This window comes from Rhodamnia argentea, chromosome 11 (genome assembly GCF_020921035.1).
Source record: "Rhodamnia argentea isolate NSW1041297 chromosome 11, ASM2092103v1, whole genome shotgun sequence".
Taxonomy (NCBI): domain Eukaryota; kingdom Viridiplantae; phylum Streptophyta; class Magnoliopsida; order Myrtales; family Myrtaceae; genus Rhodamnia; species Rhodamnia argentea.
In genome coordinates, this window is record NC_063160.1 from 11,937,932 (window position 1) to 11,960,263 (window position 22,332).

General features: G+C 40.0%; 2 protein-coding genes across 5 annotated transcripts; one reads left to right on the plus strand and one right to left on the minus strand.

Annotated features, from left to right (window-relative positions):
* Positions 1–13,194: 13,194 nt before the first annotated feature.
* On the plus strand, positions 13,195–14,134 carry LOC115756289 (protein MIZU-KUSSEI 1-like). The gene has a single exon (XM_030695995.2). The coding sequence runs from the start codon at positions 13,224–13,226 to the stop codon at positions 13,836–13,838; it is 615 nt and encodes a 204-aa protein (XP_030551855.2). The 5' UTR covers positions 13,195–13,223; the 3' UTR covers positions 13,839–14,134.
* Positions 14,135–14,217: 83 nt separating this feature from the next.
* On the minus strand, positions 14,218–20,138 carry LOC115756297. Of its 4 annotated transcripts, none has more exons than XM_048271980.1 (12): positions 19,779–20,138; positions 19,516–19,593; positions 18,931–19,003; positions 17,920–18,003; positions 17,710–17,826; positions 16,963–17,406; positions 16,178–16,581; positions 15,935–16,034; positions 15,769–15,828; positions 15,602–15,688; positions 15,275–15,403; positions 14,218–14,756 (listed from the first exon to the last, which is right to left on the minus strand). In XM_048271980.1, exons 2-12 carry the CDS (start codon positions 19,587–19,589, stop codon positions 14,454–14,456), a joined length of 1,875 nt encoding a protein of 624 aa, XP_048127937.1. In that variant the 5' UTR covers positions 19,590–19,593; positions 19,779–20,138; the 3' UTR covers positions 14,218–14,453. The 4 variants fall into 4 exon arrangements, with proteins under 4 accessions (XP_048127937.1, XP_030551863.1, XP_030551866.1 ...); XM_030696003.2 differs by having other exon boundaries at positions 19,739–20,138; XM_030696006.2 differs by having other exon boundaries at positions 19,516–19,591; positions 19,729–20,138.
* Positions 20,139–22,332: the final 2,194 nt, after the last annotated feature.

Genomic DNA, 22,332 nt, shown 5'->3' on the forward strand with positions numbered 1-22,332 from the left:
GAGGAGGCGATAAGGCACCAACACCCCCATCTGTTTGAGTAGTTAGTTAGATTGTAAATTTCGAGGATGAAATTTTTGTAAGGGCGAAAGAGTTGTGACATTCTGAATTCCAACCCAATTCGAAACATATAAATGAATGAATGTCCGACAATGTATTTCAGTTATATATGGCCCTAAATTGATCACTCACGGGTTAACCGACCAAAAGGGAAAGGCTAACAAGGAAATTGATACGTGGACCTAGGAACTCAAATAAGAAATGGGGCTTTAACCATAAGGATTATCAAGGGATTATCTTGAGCCATTAAAGGCTAATCTAAGAACGAATATGAAATACATTGCTAGCGTTATACAATTGGACCGCGGGTAGTACCGCCTAACCAATGTGTAATTTGCGAGACTTTCCTAAATCGAACTCTGATGATCGCGACCGTCGGAACTAGTGATAAGCCCTCGCGGTTACATGACAATCAAAGCCGCCACGACTTGAGAATCTTAAATGTGGTAAGAATCACGAGATCGATACACGAAATGCCTAATGAGCCGCCCGTTAGTTTGAGATAAACCGGAATCGAGATCGACGGAATTCGGACGTGAGTTGGAATTTGAAATTGGGAATTGGAGTTCGAGAATTGCAACAATCAAGGTTTGGACGTCACCTCATCGAGGTCAATTAAATCCTAGGATTGTTCCCAAGAAAATCAAAAATTGAAAATTAGGGGATATAAGTTGGAAATTACCTTTTTACCCCATAGGAATGCTCATTCCTTTAGTTAATAGAGAGGGCATTTTGGTTTTGTATAATTTCCCTTGTGACCAAAATATCTAAGGGCATTTATGTCCAAAGTGGTCTTGAATTATGGATAAGAGACAAAGATAGGATTTTGTGGCACCCAAAGTCAACCACCCATCAAGTTAGTCATTCCAAGTCATCAATCCATCAACCTAGTCATTCCGAGTTGTCAATCCATCAAGCTAGTCACTCAAGTGTCATTCCATCCTTCCACTTGTAAGACAAGCTTCTTGAGCAAGATTTAGAAGCCCTCAACTCTCATTTTCTCTTTCTCCTTCATCTCTCTCTCTCGACCAACTCTCCCTCTTGGTTTTCTCTCCCCCCACCGATTGCTCACTCGCTCAACCGCCACCCTTTTTATCGCCACCGTGAGCTGCTCTGGTCACCATTACGCCACCACCGGACCACCACGAACCACCGCCCCTTCGACCGCTTGAAACGATGCGAACCATCTCCCGGAACCACCGAGAACCGCTGCTACTCCATCACCGATTTGGTGGGATGTTTTAGCTCATTTTTTAGGTGAGTGATCCTCTAAGCTTGGTTTAGGTCTTGAGAGGTCTTGGTCTAGTGTTTAACTAAGGTTTAAGGGTGGATTAGTGGCTAAACTTGTGATACTTTATTGAAACCAAACCAGCCCCCCCTTGTACACAGATTCTGGTCGCGTGAAGTGAGGGCTCGTTCTCCGATTTTTCTTCATCAAATCAAGTGGTAAGTGACTCCTAATCTTACCTTAGGACTATAGGATACTAAGGAGTATGTTTGGATGTTGATTTGGTGAGATTATGGGTTGTTTGGGCATGATTTATGAAAGACCGGTTCCGAGTTGCCATGGCCGGTTTATGCTTGTGGAGTAGGGAGGAAAAATATGCATGTATCATGGTGAGATAGGTGTAGTATGTTGGGTCTATTATGATGGTTAAGAACCGAGTAGGTTGTCTTCGATTTGGACACTTTTGAATGTCAATTTGGTGCATGTTGCTACGGTTGGAATTTTGTGCTTGAATGAGCCGTGAATAAATGAAATTGCTGGTGGACCTCTAGTATATTCAGCCATGTGTGGGAAATGGGGGATTGAATTGAGAAATTTATGTGAAGAGCCTTAAGTTTTCGATTTGGGCTTATTGGGAATGTTATGTGGCATTGTTGTGTGGGCTAATTTGAGTGCGATTCGGACTTGATATGTTGGCTAAAAATTGATAAGGAAGCTTTTTAAATGCTATGATGATTTTCGGCTATGGGTGAATAACGTAAACCAATTATTGAGAATTTGGCTTAATTTCCCTTACACTCGATCATGAAGTATTAAAATGTGGGTCAACTATATTGTGGGCATGGAATGAAATTTATATGCTATGGTTGTAAAAGTGTGCATATGAATACCCCGATGCGTATTAACGAGGGGTTTATAGTCAACTGAAGTATATGATGAATATTTATGCACATCGTACCACGATGCGATAATCGCGGGGTTTGTGCCCGTCCCGAGGCGTATTAACGCGAGACCTACCCGAGGTATACTAACGCGAGTCTATGAATTGAGATGGTAACCCGATGCTTACTAACACGGGTGCTATATGTATATATGTTGTTGAGCCCGAGGCGATAATCGCGGGCTTGATTGTTGAGCATTTTGAGCCACATGGAGTTTATTGCCACGTGTTGTGATTTAATTGCTATTAAGTGCCTAAGTCGAAGTTCGGTCTTAATGATGAATTGACCGCTGATTGAGAGCATGTGCCATGCCGGTTTAATTCAATCTGAGTTATAGTAGGAATTATCCTACAATTATTCCGGTTAATTTTTGTGTCCTATAAATTACTCGGAGGTACTGTAAACCTAGGGTAGGCTTAGGACCAACTTATTGGGATTAAATCTCACCCCGTTGCGGGACCTACTTTTCGGACCCCAAACCCCGATCATGGCGCCTATTCGTTTTGGGGAGCCGATGAACATCACGACAACGGCCGCCGAGTATCCTGTGAGAGAGAATAAGTTTATATTAGGAAAGAAAGTATAGTTTGGGTCGATGAAGGGAGCGACGATTGGAAACCTTATCTCTTTGAGGCATGGTTTTACCGAGATGACGATATGACTTATGAGCCGCCGAAGAGCTATGATATACCGAGGAGCGTGATCCCCGGGTGGTGTAACCCGATGCCTCCCGATGGCGATGTGTTTGATCCCATCCTCGCGCCTGTAGTTGGCCAATTGTATCCTTCGAGCCCCGCCATCAATGCGGAGATTGTGGAACCCTCTAATGCCGAAGGCGAACCTAGAGAACCTCCCGAGTTGGAGCCCATGGACGAAGATGATATTGACTTCCTGTTGGATCCAGATTTCGAGCATGTGGAAGAGGAAGAAGAGGAATTTATTCCAATGGACTCCGAGTCAAACGCTTATGTAGAGTACGAAACTGTGGCCGACGAAGACCTATCCGAGGATAGCGAGCCCGATCCCTAGGTATAGCTGTAGTACCTAACTTTTGATGTTCCTTTGGGTTTAGGTCGTAGAACCCTTTTGGTCCGTACCACCTTCATCGAACCCCTAGTCTTTTATTTTATTCCTCATGTTGTAAGACTCTTTGTGTTATGTTATAATGTTTTCCTTAAGTCATCTTATTCCAATTTGTACAAAGTTTTGGTTTTAGGCTTCCGCTTGTGCATATCATGCCACATTAAGTTATACGTCATTGAATCCCGGGTTTAACCTTCCCGAACGACCGTAGTAGGATGTTGTCGAGCCCGAAGGGGAATCGAGGCATGACAAAGTATAGGGAAGCTCTCGTAACCACCACTTGCCTTAATTACGGTGCTCGCGTCGCCCTTGGTGAAATGTTCATTGATGAGCCGCATATGAAGATCGAGAACGCTCGTTTGTCCCCCTGCTCCCCAGAATAATTTCCGGCACAATTGGATTTTGTTGGAGATATGTACGAGCAAATAGATCCTACGAAGTCAATACCGACGTTTTCCGAGGGATGGGATGTGTATCACCATAAGTGGAGTTTTCTTCATAAGGAGCTTATCACAATTGACCAGTTCAATGCTAATGAAACTCCGAAGTAGTAACCCACATGAAACTTGTGATCCAAAGTTTATGATTATGGTTCCTCAAACATCGTTCATGGCACAACCGGCCGATCACTCGGAATCCTCAAGGGAAGCGAGCACATGCGCAAATGAATGTACCATTGATCTTACGTTACAAAGTTCCTCATGCGGAACTTTTTTTTTATGTCCAAATTTAATTCAGCGACAAGGATCAACAATACCCACGAGCATTATCATGCTCAATTACGCGAATACCCTGTTAAATCAGATTCGAGGAAAATTAATTAAACTCCATAAAAAGAAGTATTGAAAAGCTTCATGTGTGGAAATACGAGTAAAGCCCAGGCGGACTCGAAATGGGTAATTTTGTATCGTTGCAATTGGCCTTTAGTCGTTTCAAACTCTAAATTGAGCTTATTTCATTCTCGACGGGGAGTTGACAACCGCTTCGAGAACAATATAGCTAGGAAAATGAACCAACCATGGACGCCAACGGCACCGTGGTCGGGTGGTTAGGAGAGCAAAGGTGGTCCGGAAGACCTCGGGTTCGATCCCGGATTTGGCATCAATATAATGTACAAAGATTAATAAAAAAATTTTACTTTGTGGTCAATACCTGTTGAAGTTTGATGGCTACGGAACCTCGAGCAATTTTGAAACATTGACAACTACGAATTCATTCACCAAGCGGTGAAGCTGGTGAAATAAAAATGCAAAGAACCGAAATGGCGAATTCGAAGCAAAGGTTAACTTGGTATTGATTCTAATTTATCCTTTCTAATCTCACATCTGACATGTTTTGACTCCTTTTTGACAGGAGATTCACTTATGTAAGGTTAGAAGTCCGATCTTCAACTTGAGCCAAAGCTGATAGCAGTTCCTGATACCGCCCGCTAGACATAACCCATCTCAACTGAAAATGGAACAAAATGACGGCGAACCCTAACTTGACAAAAGCAGAGACATACAATTTAGGGACCTCTTCAATTTAAGTTCGCAAGGAGAGTCATCGTCGTGTCGGACAGGGAAGTATCTCTTCCCCTTAAAACTCAATAGAATTCAAAAGTCTGAAAATGTCTGACAATCTCATGTCTCCGAATAGACGACAAAGTTTTACAATTCATTCACATGACCTAGGGCAATCCCAATCCCCATTCCTTGGGAATTCTCATTTTGCATATTCTATCATTTAAACAAATACATGACAAGCCATTTGAAAATTTTATACATCCTTGACCAATGCCCATACGTTGCATGGCGTATACATGATCGTTCCCCATGGTAAATTTATCAATTCTAAACAAGGAGTATGAATTACATATGATACATTGAATGTACGGGATGGGGCACGACGGGACTATGAAAGGCAATCTTTCTCCAAACACTCCTAAATACATTTTCCCAAGCGAGTTGAACGGTAGCTAGGTTCCGTATTCCCCAAGTTAAAGGGTTTTCTCGCGAAATGTAAGACGGCTGAGTGATAGAAGCATCCAGTTTCCTATCCCAAACACTACAGTTGACCATCAATTAACCCCTTTAAATGGATGATTCATTTATTTATCCCTATCAAGAATCACCCCACATTGGGGAAAAAAAAAGATAATTCCATCAACAACATGAGGTAAATGATTAGAAATTTTCTTACTCGGACTAATATCAATCTTCGAGTGTTTCTTTACATTGTACTCTAACTTTAATTCAAGCACCTCGGGATGACAAAGAGCATTCATTTCTCTATCCTAAAACTTATATCCCTTTGCATAGCCCGCTTGAGCCCGCAAACTCATTTCTAAAGTCCTTGTTTGTGATCATTGCTCATCCAAAAGCAAATATGGCCTACCTCTAAACAGAAGGACTTAAAAGGTTCGGCTAATAGAAAATCCCCAAAGGAACTCGTCAAGAGGCTGGAAAAAGCACAACAATAAAAGGGAGTAAAAGAAAAAAGAGCAAAGGCTGATCCCACAAACAATTCTTGAGCATTTTAAAATCAAAGTGCCTACTCAAAGCAAGGCCAATGCCAATTAAAGTCCTTATTCATTTGTGGAATATTTCTGAACTTGAATGCACAATTTCTTATGAATCTTAAAAGGATTGAAAGAAAAATCCCCAAGAAATGTCAAATTGCAAAATGCAATCCTATGCAGAAGTTCATACCATCCTCAAAGTAATGGTGGTATTTCGAAGGCCAAGATCGGTGATAAGATTGTAATGATTACCAACATCAAGCCCTTTCTCCTACATTTTTCAAGCCAAAACGAGCATTTTCATTTCTCAATCCATTATCCTAATCTATGTTACAACCCTTCAAAGTCTCTTCCGAATGTGGCACTTGAGTTAACGTAGAGTTAAATGATTATAAGCATCGTTCGCAGAAAAACGAGCAAGATTATTTCTTTCTCATTTTGCGGGGTTCTTGACTTATAAACCAAGAGTAGATGATGAAAAACTTCTTTCAAAAGCCTTGACTCCATAGAGAGTCTCCATTTTAGACTTTTAACCAGCCCATATTACGGTCCTAATTAAGACCTCCGGATCGGCTTGGTCGTACCAATTGCAAGATTTCTCTTATCCTTGTTGAATGTGACGATGGTAAGATTGAGTGATTTCTCTTGTATCCCGTAGCCAAGATAAACAGCTTTTCCCGAGAACAAGAGAAACCCCTTTCGGACTGAAGTCCCCCATTCGAATTACACTCGAGGTGTTCATGATGTGATAACTTCCCTGAATAGAATTAATAATGCAAACTTGACAAAATAGTTATGCATGAACCCATTGAATTTGTGACTCCCAATATAAGTTGCCATGTGTTCTTGGTTGTCCATGAATGCATACACATGTTGCCCATAGTCACGTCTGATAGAAAATGGACCAATGCCACGGTCCCTCAAAAGAGCTTTTTTATTAGAATGTATGCACCGCAAATAGCTCTAAAGTCCTAGTGATAGGTTTTGTCAGATTCGTCTAAGTGCCTCATTGATATATCCCCAAGTAGGTGCAGATTTAAAAACCATTTTTTGTGAAATTGTAAGAAGTCCTCTTTGATAGGAGCACTCCAATTGATATTTTAACCAAACTCTTTTGGCATTTCCGAATCGTTGGATTCAAAATTTTCCCCACAAGGAATTTTTTATCACCTTTGCGGGTTGCAAGATGTTTTGGATGGCCTCCAACATCATGATGCATTCATTGAAATTTTTTCACATGATTCTTAGTTTAAGTCTTAGGGTCATGTCAATTCAACGGTAAACACCCCCCGAAGGGTCAATTCAATGGTAGAGATCGCTTCAAGGGTCAACTCAATGATAGAGACCGCCTAAAGGGTCAATTCAACGGTAGACACTACCTGAAGGGTCAATTCAATTGTAGATACTGCACGAAGGGTCAATTCAATGGTAGACACCGTTTGAAGGATCAATCCAATGGTAGAGACCACCTGAAGGGTCAATTCAAAGGTAAACACTGCCCGAAGGGTTAATTCAACGGTAGAGACCGCCTGAAGGGTCAATTCAATAGTAAATACCACATGAAGGATCAACCCAATCGTAGAGACCGCCTGAAGGGTCAATTCAATAGTAGACACTGCCCGAAGGGTCAATTCAATAGTAGATACCGCCTAAAGGATCAACTCGACGGTAGACACCGTCTAAAGGGTCAATTCAATGGTAGATACCATCTGAAGGATCAACCCGACGGTAGTTACGCACATGTTAATTTTATTGTCTGCATTTCACGCATCATTTCATTACATAAAAAAATGGGATTAAAACTCCTGCCAAAAAGATCATTCATTATTTGCATTGTCAAAATTTAGGGTTCAATTTTGTCTTTCAGTGAAACCCTTACGAGCCTCCACTCAAATAAGGGCAGCTATTGACACCTAAATTTTGACTAATCTATTTCAGTTATTTATGAACAAAAATCACCTCTCATATTTATTTTTAGCATACATTATATTTGCAATAAAAAAATATATATAGTCTCTTGGATGCTCATTTGCATGCTCAAAAGAAGGGTGAGTAGGAGAAATTATGAAAGTGAATGGTGGGTGAAAAAATGAGAAAAAGAAGGATGTGTAGAATTCAAGAGAAGAAGATAAGTAGGCTATAAGAGGAGAAGAGCTCTTGAGAATTGAGGAGGGAAGGGTTCGCAAAAAAATTGAAGAGAAAACGTAACCTCCATGGCTGGTTTTCGGAGGTCCTTGGGCTAGTGACGAAGCATTTACAAGGCCGAACATCGAGCGAACAAGAGAGGGTGAGCAACTACCACCACATAGCCAATGTTCCTCTACACTTCCTCTATCCAACGACCCATCCCGCACCTTTTATCATAGCCTAAGCCACCCGAAAAGGTAGCACGAATACCCTTTCGCAACCAGCTCTACACTAGTTTTAAGCTATTTACCCGGTTTGGTCCCGTTCGACTTTCGAGCCAAACGGGATCAAACCGAACCCCTCTATACATGTCTCCGTGCTTATTATACCCCATTTGAGCAATTGTGTGCTTTGGTCTAGCTCAAAATGCCCCGGTTTAGTCATTTTTGTATCATACATAACGTGCTCAATAAAATGCCCGTTGTCATTTCAAGTAACCAACTTTAAGCTCCTATTTCATGGCTTTTCCGTGCTTATTTTTGGGTGTTCTTTGTCTTGTGTCTCCTCATTTAGTACTATACAACGATATTCAGTTTTACCATTGATGATGTGTGGATGTCGAGATACGGAGGCCCAAACGTGCCTTGTCGAATTGAGTTTTTTTTTCCAAACCTAAAATTTTTTAAGTGCTGGGAGTCTTGAACAGTACGACCCCCTGACTTCCGGAGTCATTTTCTCTCTGGTCTCTCATGCTTTTGGGGTGGTTCTTATTTCATTTTACTCTTCGTTTGTAGCTCTTTCCATTGATATATTGTTTACCCGTTGGTTGTGACCGAGGTATGAGAAATGGTCCCTCAAAGTCACTCCTATGACATATGAGTTTCCGAACTTAAGAATTTTTTTTAAATGTTAGGTTTTGAATCAGTTCAAACCCCCGATTTCCGGAGTGAGTTTCTCTCTAGTCTTACGAGCTTTTAAAGTAATTCTTGTTTCATTTTATCGCTGATGTGTAGCTCTTCGCGTCGGTATGTTGTTTGCCCATTGGTTATGCTTGAGGAGTGAAATATAGAGTCGAAAACTTCCCTTATCAGTCTGGTCGTTATGTAAAAACAGTACGAGCAGATGAATTCGTGGTTGTTTTTGACGTATTTTGGTGCGAACTTTAAGCTGATTTTTGGTCTATCTCATTCCCTGTGTATAGTGGTGCGTGTGGGTGTGTCTACTTACAGTTGGTTGCGTACGAAAGTTTAGGGTTTGGAGGCCATCAAAACCCCCAACCAATTGTTTGGGGAAATGCCTCAGGAAAGGGAGAAACGGCACTATTATGCCATCCTACCGTTGCTCCTTCCCGCCGTTCTCCGTTATGCCATTACGTCGTTCCGCCGTTATGCCCTAACGTCGTTTTGTCTAAAAAAATAAAAAAAAAATCCTAAAAAATTTGTGAAAATTCTTGAAAATTCAAAAAAAGAATCTTTCTTGGATATTTAGCCTAATTAATATCTTTGGACCCCCTTTCTACGATGGAAGGTGGCCGATGTCCATTCCACCCTGTTTCTTTTGTATCCAATCTTGTTATCTACCTTATTGTATTTTATTTGCGATTTTGTATCCAAATACCCGAGGGCCGCGGGTTTTCATTTATCACTTTAGGATAGCATTTTATGCTTCCTCTTTTATGCTCTTTGAATGCTTTGGTTGATTATCCTTTTTAAGATAAAACTCGAAAATTAGAAAAATGCCATGAAATGAACCCCTACAAAACCATTTTTGCGTGAACGCCTAGCATGGTTGCAAAAACATGATTAGGGACTAAAAAGTAATTAAACGTCACATGATCATCTTAGGTAACAGTCAATCTCACGGTAACCGCAAGAACTCTAGTAGATGTACTAGGGTAAATTAATCACTGAACCCAAAAAATCTCTAGTTGCGTAGAATCGAGCGACCCCTCCTAACCGGTCCATAGGGTTTCCGATCTACCCTCCTTAAAAGATCGGTGGCGACTCCCTTTCGCGTGTACACTTGCACATGCTACCCGACTACATTAAGGTCAAATACATTTTTTTGACGTCGTGACTTGGTATGGGCTTGGGAGAGCCCGATCCGAAGGGGGTTCGCACTAGAGATCCTCCCTTAGCAATCCATTAGCCCGCCTTTTCCGGATTTACATATCGAAAATCGAAGGTAGGTCATGACAGATGGTCACCAACCCTATGTCCAAAAATAAAAAATAAAGTAAAGAAAAAAAATGTTTATTAACAAAGAATATTCAAGAATGCCCATATCGGCACCGGTGAGGGCCACATAGAATAACCGACGTCCACGTTAGCAATTTTCAACTAAAATTGGACGGATGGAGTCAATTGACACTAACACAAATAGTTTAAGACTATATTGATAAAATTTAAAGGTTTAAGACTAAATTGGCATCAATGCAAAAGGTTTAAGACTAAATTGACACAATTAAAAGAATTATGACTAAATTGGCAATACAAAAGATTTAGAACTTTTTCCATACTTTTTCCCTTTGTCTCCTCACCATGTGACCATGGCATTAGAATTCTAAGTGATTTTTCAGTTAAACCAATCAATTACGTTGTGTGCAATCAGTGGCCATCAAATCCACTTAGTGAGAAAACAAACCCAATCACTAAAGAAAAAGAATCCACAAATAAAATATGGACGTCAAGAAATCTCAAAAAGGTAAACTGGTGGATTTTATGAGAGACCACCCCTCAAATCTCTTACTATATAGGTGGAATAGAAATACAAGTGAAAATCACTGATACGGCAGTTCATTCATCGCCAATCATCTTATATAATACTCCGCCATGTCAGTAATTTTCAGTGAAATTGATTGGAAGAACTACATTGAAATTTTGCACAAAGATTTATGACTAAATTGACAAAATTGGGAAGTTTAAGACTGAATTAGCATCTATACAACATGTTTATAATTGACTGAAATATTTTCCTTTCAACTCACTACGTACATAATAACTATTACAGCGTCATGAAAATGAATATAGCGAGTGTTGGTTTTAGCATGTATTTTTTTGTTTGATTGGAGTTTTAGTATATAGTTAACCCTATTACAAATGGAGCAATCCTATAGATTGGCAATTTTTTTCAGTTATTTTGCTTAGTCGGCAATGTTAACACTCTTCTCTCTCATGTCATTAATCTTAATTGCATTTGGCAACTTACCACAATATTATTGTTCTTTTGAACAAAGCAATGAATTCTTCTCTAATTTATCAGATTAAGTGGCTCTGGAGTTGATTGAATCTCTTAAGTTAATTGTGGAATTAGAGTTCAGTAGGATTTTGTTGTTTGATTCATGAGAGAAGAAGGCCAAAAGTGCCAAAAGTTGTATATGACGCTCATGTTAGTGCCAAAAGTTTTCTTTGGATCACTTAAGTGCCAAATCGAAGAAAAATGATCACTTAAGTGCCTCCGGCAAGATATTCCGGCCAAAACTAATACGTGACATTTATAATTAAAATTTTAATATAAAGTAGCATTAGTTTTAAAAAAAAAATTAAACCCACGTGGATTTCTCAACTTAAAAAAAATAAAATAAAATTTTAAATTAATTTTAAAATTTTAAAAAGAAATTTTTAAATGTATAATTTAAAAAAAAGGTATTTTTTGGCTTTTTTAGCTTTTTTATTTTTTAATCTAATTAAGGTTTTATTTTTATATTTTTCTATGTTTTTTCAACTTTTATCATTTTTTATTATTGATTGGACCTCCGACGAGCCACGTCATCTTTAAATATTAATAAAAAAATGTCATACCGGATTCCAGCCAAGTAAATCGGAGTTGGGATTTAAATAATCGTTTTTCAAAAAACTTGACACTTAAATGATCGAGGGAAACTTCGGCACCAAAATGAGTGTCGCACACAACTTTTTGCACTCTTGATATTGTTCTTCCTTTGATTCATAGTTTGAGATTTCTTTCTTGATGCACAAGTTGTAAATTTTAGGTATTCTCATCCACAATAGGTATTTCAATATAGTATTGCCTATTTGAATTTCGTTTTCAGAACATGTAATCTTCTGTTAACGAGGAGTTATTTGATCTAGACTCTTAGCTATAAATACAATTGAGTTATTGAATAAAATTTCATTGTCAACAATTGTCCAGCTTCTAAGTACCAGTTCATCGGAACTAGTTCCTCATTGTTTGAGACTTGGAACCTACCCTATAGGTTCTATATGTATTCTTAATTGAACGATTGCAGCAAATTATCACCTCTAATTACCATTATTTGTTGCTACAATCCACTGCATAACTCATATTTAGACACACGAAAGATATGAAACATTAATAAAGTAAAATATCAGTTACAAATATTGCTAGAAATAGAAGCTCAAACTAATGTTTCCATATCACACACTCATCATCGGACGCATACCCAAGAACCTAGAACCTACACCGTCACGGGGTCCAGGATTGTTTTCAAGGTCTACTTAGCTTTCACATGTATTCTTACTTGAACGATTATAGTGATTATCACGTCATACTTAGACACACGAAAGATACGAAACATTAACAACGTAAAAGTCTTAGTCATGGATATTGCCGTAAGTGGAAGCTTACACTAACGGGTCCAGATTACACACTCTTCATCGAAAGCCATGAAATACCACAAGATCATGCAAAAAAAGGGGAGAGAGAGAGAGAGAAAACAAAAAACTTGTTCCAACTTCCACCTCTTGCAACCTATAACCTATAGGTCGAAACCTATTTCCTATAGGTCGAAACCTATTTTCAAATTTTGCATACCTTGAAATCTTGAACCTACCATGTTTCCACTGGTTTAGTTTTCCGATTGTCGATTCTATCCCGAACCATGCTCGCCTCTATTTATTATGATAGCTTGTACTATTATATGCAAGAAAAGCTTCACCTGAAGGTCATCATAATTCTAATTCCGAAAACTTCCTAAATTCTTAATCTTAATCCATTTTATGAATCGAGTATTGAAACAACAGCGAAAAAAAAAGGGGGGATGTCTCAAAGGATTAATCTGAGTTTTTAGAACTGTTCATACTTTCTTATTCAATCAATTAGTGCCAAAATATTATTTCAATTTTCGAAACAACTCTCCCGGATAAGCGGAAAATCTAAAAGCTGGGATAATCCCTCAGCTATCTGCTTAAGATCCTGAAGATCCGTTCAATTTTCTTGGCATCTATAACTATGAAAATCTCCTTATCCCTTTAACTTTGTTCTTCCCAATAATCACTTCACGATTCACATTGAAGAAAGCAATCTATGCTTCACACTGAATGTGAGGACGCCAACCACCACCAACCATGGTGGAACATGTTCAAACCGGTCTTCGATGTCCTGGTGTCGTGTTGCACCTGCAGCCCTTTCCTCCTCTTCTCTCTCTACTCTCCACCGGCCGCGGTAGCCACGGTCATGGGCACCATCATTTGCCCCACGAACCACGGTCGTGTCAAGATCGCCATGCAAAACCATGCGGAAACCTTCCCGTTGGTGACCCTTGAACTTCCACTCCACACCCCACACTTCGCCACGCTTGTCCGCAGTGAGACAAACCGGATTGTCTTCACATGCCCGCACGGTGGCTTGGGGCGCCCGCTCTTGAGCGCACCAGTTTGGGCCATGCTATGCAATGGGAAGAAGATGGGGTTCGCGGTGAGCAGGGCGGGGCCGCACGAGGACGCATCGCTAATGGAGATGATAAGGTCGGTCACCACCGGTGCAGGGTTGTTGCCCGATAAGGCAGGGTTTGGCGAGCACAGGTACTTGAGAGGCCAGTTCGTTTGGACAGTGGGGTCGAGCGATTCTGAGGCATGCCACTTGGTCGATCCTTCAGGGTGTTTCGGACAAGAGCTGAGTCTGCTCTTCCTGAGAAATTAGGAATTACTATTGGTCATTTGCTTTGCCATGTACTGCATTCGACTAATGTGGTTCCTGGAAAGAAAACAGCAATCGTTCTTCTGCCATAAGGCAATGTATTTAGCATCTGATCTCGGACAGTCTATTTGTTTGGTAGAGAGAGCAGTCAATCGAATGCCAGGCAATACAATCTGATGGTGTTCATGCTGCGAAATTACCAGAATCACAGATCTGCAAGCGTATGTGCTAGGAGCAATGAGATGCTTATCATCTGTTTGTTCTCTTGAGTTTCGGGAAGACATTACTGGCTTTATAATTCATAATGTTATTTTCTGGAACGGCCAAAAAATCTTGTACAATACCAACTTCTATCGCCAATCGCGAAATAGTAGATATCAGCTCAAGCAGATCGCACAAAAGAAGCATGGACCACGAAAGTGATCGGTAGCTGAACAAATATATTTACAGGTGGAACAATTGAATTCAATCTGTTCACAGCATTACAAAAATGAGTGGATTGTGACTCACATCTATCGGAATGGCACGCGGTAACTTACATTGTATGCGAATAAATATGGGTTGTGCACTCGATTCTACTTTTGTACAGAGGGGAACCGTAAGATCTGCAAGGCATGATCACTTCGCCAGCTCTTTCGCAATGAGATAGCGGAAGCTGAAGTTGTAAGGAATCCATTCGATGGACTTGCTCGATTTGCCCACCAGACACCTCTTCAGGCTTTTCCTCAGAGAATCGGGCAAGCATTTTTGAACCATCTTGATGATGTCTGGGGTGCGCAGCCCCGACTCTTTCGCAAAAGACTCCACAGTCTTTGGTAATGAGATCTTCTTGTCCTTGCGTACACCAAAAGTAGCTCGAACGTACTCTTCCTTCGCAGTTTCCAGCTCTTGAAATAATCTTTGTGGGGTATATACACGAACCTGAGAAGAGTTACAGCACACAGCTCAACACTTCCGATAAATCAAGAACAAATTCAGCGTGTTGGCAATAACCCGGAAAGGCAGGACAGTTACATCTTTTCCATTGCTTGACATTTCTTGCTAGATAATCATTAACTCATTGTGTGCAAATTTAGGAAATGGGCACACAAACAATCCTGATTCCTGAACATTTTCAAATATGACAGGACATTTGGCTTCGAAAGAATAGCTACACAACAGAAATGGGTAGTTACTACTTATCACTGGGGTATGCCTTGAATTAGTCGCTGAATAAAAATATAAGAATGTCGCCGAGTACCAGGATCTCCATCTCAATGAAGTTGAAAGATCTTCTGAAAGCATGTGAACCCGAAATTTCGGGACACAACAGAACTAAAGTACCTATGTTCATCCAGTCTTAGCTTAGAGGACTACCAGAGATCGATCTAAATAGAAAGAGAATACTCACGCCGGAATGTATCAGACCATGAGAATGCATAAAAAGGAATGTAAAGTACCGCAGGATCGGAGTGGTTCCCAAAGCAGAGTGCAAAGTGCAGAAGCGGCTCTGAGTGCTCGATACCATAAGCTTGTCTTAAGTCCCCGGTCTTGAACTTTTTCTTCGGACTAAGTAATAAACGAAGCCACTGCAGGCAAAAAGTCCCATTTATCAGCTCTTCCATTATAACATGATATATAACCAAGTAATAAAACTAACCATGCATCTAAAGAGAGAACAATGGCATTAAATCTTTTCCTTGCTACTTTAGATGTCTAAATTTGAACATCTCCAGTTTCCTCCCAAAAGAAACAGATCTTGAGACAGGTTGTGGCTTTAAACTCACCTGTCCTGGACGAGACATCCGGCATCCCAAGATGGTACTCTGGATCGTGTCTGCACTAATCGTGTGGCCTCCAACGTTGTATGCAGCCTGGCACACACCATGTTGTTTAAAACTTACGCATGGTACACTTCCCAAATCTAACATAATTGCTTTTCGTATTTACATACCTTCAGTAGCTGGAAGACTCTCTTTACATTGTTCTGCGGAATCCCATAAGCCAAAAATGCCTGTTCCCAAAATTTAGATAGACCGATCAGATATTTGCAACAGAAGCATGGTTCAATGAAGCAAATATACAAGGATTCTACAAGCTGTTTAATTAAGTATCATTACATGCATCACCAATGCATTGTGGATGTTGATCCAAAACGCTAGTTTTTCCTCATGCCTCAGCTTCCTCAGATCTACTTCTTCTAAACGGCAGATCAATGACCTGTAAGAGAATTAACTTGTTAAGTAGAAGAATCAAAAAGGTCTAAAAGGGTTTGCCAATGATCATCTTGGACGATAGTTTGAACATATAATGTCCTTGTGATGTTGTTTTCAGCGAAGACATATACATACTAAAACTCACACCTGTAATTTTGTAGCAAGTGTTCAATGTCACCCAATTTCTGACTGTCTCTATGTATCCAGGGCACTTCAACCATTGTGCTATACGGTCCACTGAACTCTTTGAGTCCCTCCACGTGGAAAGGATTATCTAACCGTACGTCGAAGGACGAATTGTTCCTGAACCCGGGGCTCCACATGTCTGATTGATCTTGAGGAGAGAATGCACTTGCAGATGAGAGCGAAGAGTTTGGAGAAGAAAGGCCATGATTTGCCAGCGGAGGATCTGCCAGTTTGCAGTATATGGATGACATGCACTTGATCATATCCTCGGAGAGCCTATTGGCCGACTCAGGCACGTGATCAGAAATGGTCGTGCCGAGGTACTCAGCCAGACTAACTACACTTGTTCCTGCCTTTCGAGCAAACTGCAAGATAACATCGAAAAGTTGGATCACTCAAAGGCATACTAATTAACAGAAGTCCAAGAAAAGCAATCAAAATTCAGCAGTCTTACGTTCTTTTCTGTATTTTGTATTGAGATACTTTTTGCATAGTGAAAATGTTCTCTCTCAACTCAGTTTTCCTTGAAGCCAGATGTGAAGAGGCTCTATAATACCGTGGAATGTACAACTACTGAAAAGAAAAAGGCCTAAGGAAAAATACTGAAAATTACGTAACTCAGACTTACCAGTGGGAATAGTAGAAGAGGAATTGATGACAAAATTGAGAAAAACCAACAATATGTATGCTTTCTTTTTGCATTTTCTGAGTGATTAGGCCCAAGAAAAGAATTATATGAAACTTGCCTCTATCATTGACAATGGTTGGGAGTGACAAGCACGCACGGCTTTACCCAGAGACTCCTCTCGAGGGCAAATCCTTACTTCCAAGGCCGAACGGTGAGACAGTGCGGAATGACAACGATGGACACCAGAATGCAACAGTTTCTCTTCTTCACTGAGACCGTGAGCATCTTTCAATGGGATTTCGAGTGGCTGACCACTTGATGGAACCACAGAATCCTCCTTTTGTTTAGCCTTAGCAGATGGAGGAGTTTCGAAAAGTCTTGCCCTCGGGGTATCGTTTGGAGTCCTCAACCTCTTGTCCTTGGAGGATGCGCCTTTTGTGGATGGAGATACAGAAGAAACCTGTTGATCAAAGGCCTTTCGGTATAGCAAGAGAAGATACTGTTCCAAATGTGCTACTTCCAACTCTAGTGTCGCGATTTCCTTGATCAACTCTGTTGCTGGCTGGACTCGAGGAAGGGGAAAAAAGCGTCAGTTTCCACCACCAAATGGTTGGAAGTGAAACTACTACTAAATTAGATGTGTGGCTTTAGACTTTGTATATGGTTTGCTCAGGCAAACTTAAGGCAACAGTAGCAACGCTCAAAGTTACTAGAAAATGAAGTTTATAAAGTAAAATCCACGAACCATTTAACTCTAAATCAAAAACTCACTGAAATCCACAATAAGAATAGTACAGTAATGCTAGTTTTGATTTGGAGTGCCTTCAAAAGGTAGATAGTAAAAGTAGAGAAACCGAAAAAACACCTTAGGCATTGAAACATCACTTGCATTGTCATGGGAGGAAGTCTGATAACCCAGCGCTTTTTCTAAAACATGACGCACCTGGAACTGGTCTTGTAATCTTTTCTCAAGTTGCAAAATCTGCATAAAGGGATCAAAATGAATGGAGGACAAAAGTAACTCAATTTTTTTTTTTTTCACTGAAGCTTAATTCTAGGGTGTCGTTTTATATACCTCTTGCTTCAAAGAATTGTGGGTCTCAGAATTCACGGACGGTTTCTTGTTGGTCTTCGAGGAGTGTTTCACATGAACTAGGCCCTGATAAGAGATTTACCAAATCTATATTAGAAACTAAGGAGACAGCTTTTGTGATCCAAAGACGAGATGATTGTGAACGTGTAAAGCATTTCGCGTGTTCACAGCTCATAAAAGTTCCAACTTCCAATACTTGATCATGTCAACTGAGGAAGCAAAATTAGGTATCAGTGGTTCAGAAACAGATAATTTAACTATGACAACATGAGTATTGATGAGTACACCCCATTCACGTTGAGTATCCAATTACTGGTGTTCTATATGACAGGTGGTGATATTTTGATGACATCTGAGAATACTTGTGCACCAGGAATAGTACGCTATTCTGGTTCGTTTGCACTACTCTATGCTGCTCCTTGTTTGAAGAAGAGGCTGAGCAGGTTTTTGATCCCAATCCAACAAAGGGCAGTGTTGACCCGAAATAACAATTTCTTTAATGATCAACAACTGTATCGCTATACCACCCACCTGGGTGGCGCCGCTGGTTCGCGCACTCTTCCTCTCGCAAAAGGTCGAGTGTTCGAATCCCAGGGGCGTTGCAGGGTGACTTAACCGGTGGCACTTGTGTGGTGACTAGCACGTGTTGCCCCCAGGGTTTACCACCCAGCTACCAGCCGTGCGGGGGTTCCCTGGTCACAAAAAAAAAAAAAAAAAAAAAAACAACTGTATCGCTATGGTTGTTATTGTCCTCCACCCAATGGTAGCAGTGAAACGCACTTAACCTAACTGTTGTATTTTTTTTTAACCAGAGGAAAAGGAACAATTTTTTCTCAGGAACTTTCGACATTACGAAATGCAGAGTTGGTCCATACTGCATTCCAGATAACTCTTCAAACAATCAGATTACTGCATCGTTAGTGGACCTTTTCTTTTCATTTCTGAGTGAATTCAGTTCATTTCAAGCAAATTGGAGAAGGAGAGCAATCTCACCTGCTTCATGCCTTGTGAAACTTCAACTGAAACATCAGAACCGTCTTCTGGAGCTCTGATCTTGCCCGGAAAGCTGCAGTTGCAGAGGCGCAAGCAAGAAGAGTTAACATTGATAGATTGAAAGAGGAAAAATTTGGATTGCAAGATGTGGTAATATGTTTTTGTTTTTTCGAGATCAAGCTCTAATCCTCCTCATTGTTACACCAAAGTTATCCTAAAGAAGCATCGTGGAGATTCTAGAAAAAAAATAAAAAATAAAATTGGGTAAGTAAGGTCACATAATCAAATTCTAACAAAGCCCAACTTCAAAAATTTCACTAAACCAGAAATTTTTTTTGCAAGAATAAATATCAGGGAAGGACTAAAGAACAAGAAAGAAACCCATATATAGATTAACGTGTGGTAACACCATGTGCGGTCAAGAAAGTCTGAAAGTTCTCATTTTTGACATGAACCCACCTCAGTCAGAAGCATTATTAGCTGAGGAGAACCATCAAGCAATAAAAGCATGAACAGAGATTTTTAACTGCAGACCATTAAGCTATAACAACGATTGCAAAGTAACAAAGGGCAGTTGACGCCTACCTCTTCGACCGCTTGTGCCTCGAAGACGCCGTGAGTCCCAAGAACTTGATCTCTCCGACCTTCTCAAACCCCATCTCTCTGAATCAAACAGCCACAAAGACCAAAACTTTGCTTCAGCGAAAAGACAGAGCACCCACTATTCCACAGTGCCTGAGCAAAGCATATCAACCCAAAAAAAAAAACAGAGCAACCAACAAAAGGAGCTCACACTACCGTCTGCCACAGAAGGAAAAGAGCAGAGACGAAGATGAGCCCAGACGCACAAATCCAAAGAACTAACAAATGGGACGCCGCTAAGCTCGAATTAGGCTCCAAAGACTCTCTCACTTGTCTTCTTGCATCAGCGCAAAAACAAGATGCAGAGAGTTCCAAGATTGGGTACCCACAGAGCGATCATTGCACAGTTTTTATTTGCCAGCCAGAGAAGAGAAGCCGCACAGAGCCAGAGCTTAAACAGAGCTGAGAGAACCCCGACGACTGTTCATGTACATGGAAAACCCGCAAATCCTGCTGAGGAAAAGAAAAGATGTCAACTTTTCTCCTTTTGACCACCGAGCCTTGTTGAGTTTGCGGGGGGGAGAATAGTGATGATATATGGGAGTAATGCCTATGACTCTCTGCTTGGCTTTTGCAATGGAGGGCCTCTCCTTTTCCTTTTCGCATTAAAAGGAGAAAACCAGCTCGTGGGGGGCTTTTTAACTGCAGAAAAAAAAGAAAGAAAAAGAAAGAAAGTTCAGTCGACAAAAAATAAAAAAAAATTAAAATAGAAAGTTTAGTAGACCGGAAGAAACGTCAAATGGGTCCAAACGTTGACAAATTACACTTAACAGAGATCTGAGTGGGAAAAAGACAGGAAGATAAAAAAATATTCATATACTAGCGAGCATTTGACTGTCAGAGCGAGGGAGACCTGCAATGAAGTTGCTTCGTAAAATTAAGGATTAACATTTTGACCAAAAAAAAAATTTGACACCGTGAAAAATCCTAAATTAATATACCTATAAAAAAAATTTATTCAAAACTATCTTTTTGACCACCAAAAATTTTAAATTGATTCATCTGTGACAAACTTACCCCAAATTATTTTTTTTATCACCAAAAATCTAAACTCGCACTTCTGTGACAAATTTACCTCAAACTAATTTTTTAGCTACAAAAAATTCCTACAAATTTATCATCGGTTAGTTTTCGTTAAATTTTACCGTCAAATTGTTGAGTTAGATGACACGTGATAGTTGATTCGTATCTTGGTTTTGAGATTTTTACACTCTGTTATTCACATATGTATTGATTTGGGGTTTTTCGTGATATTAATCCAATTTAACGAAAACTCACGAAGGGTAAGAAAAATAGTTTGGGATAAATTTGTCACACGTATACTAGTTTAGAGTTTATTGTGGTAAAAAAAATAGTTTGGAGTAAATTTCTCACGGATGTATCGGTTTGGACTTTGAAATTTTTTGTAGTAAAAAAAATAGTTTGGGGATAAATTTGCTATACCGATTTGAAATTTTTCGTGCTATTAATTTTTATAAAATTAGTATATTAAGATGCAACGAAATACCGACGCGTGTTTAAATGAACGAATCACAATCGGCACTTAATGAGCGTACATCGTATTATTTAACACGTGGGATACGTAAGTAAATTTATCGTATCGTGTACTATTGTTAATATTTTCTTAGTGAGGACTCAATTTCCAAATCACATGCTCTTGTTGTTGGAAAACAAGTGGGAGTTGGTGACCGGCCCTCCCTCCCAATCTTGTCTCACACTGCTAAGCTTGAGATCCGTCCACCATTTTTTTATTTTATTTGGAGATTGCCTCTCTCTTTTTTCCCCCTTTTCTTGGTTGAAATTGTTGAGTCTCCACCTTTCAAAGTGATGTGGACTGCATTTTGTCCTAGTCTGTTTTTTTTTTCTATGCTGATATAAAATTTTTGTGTCATGATCGGACGCAATTGAAAAGATACCAAAATGGGTCGCGCTCGCTCTCAAATTATGAAGACAAGTTAGATGATGTACCGTGGTCTTACCGAAGAAGATCGAGTCGTGTATTGGGAAATATTATGAACCCAAATCGCGAATGTCACTGCTACGTTATGCAAGCTTCGAGTTATCGAAATATTACGATCAAAGAACAACACAGCTTCTTAAAGCGCATGCACTGTATAAGTGGTGTAAAAGTGGTTTGTCCTTTGCGATCGACCTTTTGCTGTAGTGTATTATCTATAAGGAGCTGAAAATATGCCGAGAATGTCTCAAAAGAAGATGTGTGTATTTTCAACCTCCGTTTGTGGAGCGTCGGCATCCGAAAATTTGAAGATGAAAGAGGTTTAAAGGGACGGAAACAGGGGCAAAAACAACAATTCAGAAGATGAAAAGTTGGGCTCTGCCTCAAAAGGGACGAAAGGTGTGATTTGATGAGAAAAGATTCATAGGATGCTCCAAAGGGAATTGAAGTTTTTTTGACGTGGGAAGGATTTTCTTTGTCCATTGAAAATTTGGAGATACCCACGTTGTCCTCCAGCATCCTAGAGACTCATGTTTGTCACAGAATCCATGAAAAAAAAAATTTAAAAAGAAATTTTTTGGGGCTTGACCTTTGCCAAGATCGATACACATGAAAAAGTTTGGATAGTATAATAATAATAACGGTGATTGAAGCTGGCCGGAGTCTCCTTTTCTTGTCGTGACTCTGACCTACTGAGAAATTAATAAACAAAAAAAAGGATCCTTTTTCTATTGCAAGTAGAGGCAAGAGAAGTAAAAAAATTCTTATCAGCTTCAAGCGCATTGGAGCCGAGTTCACATGCA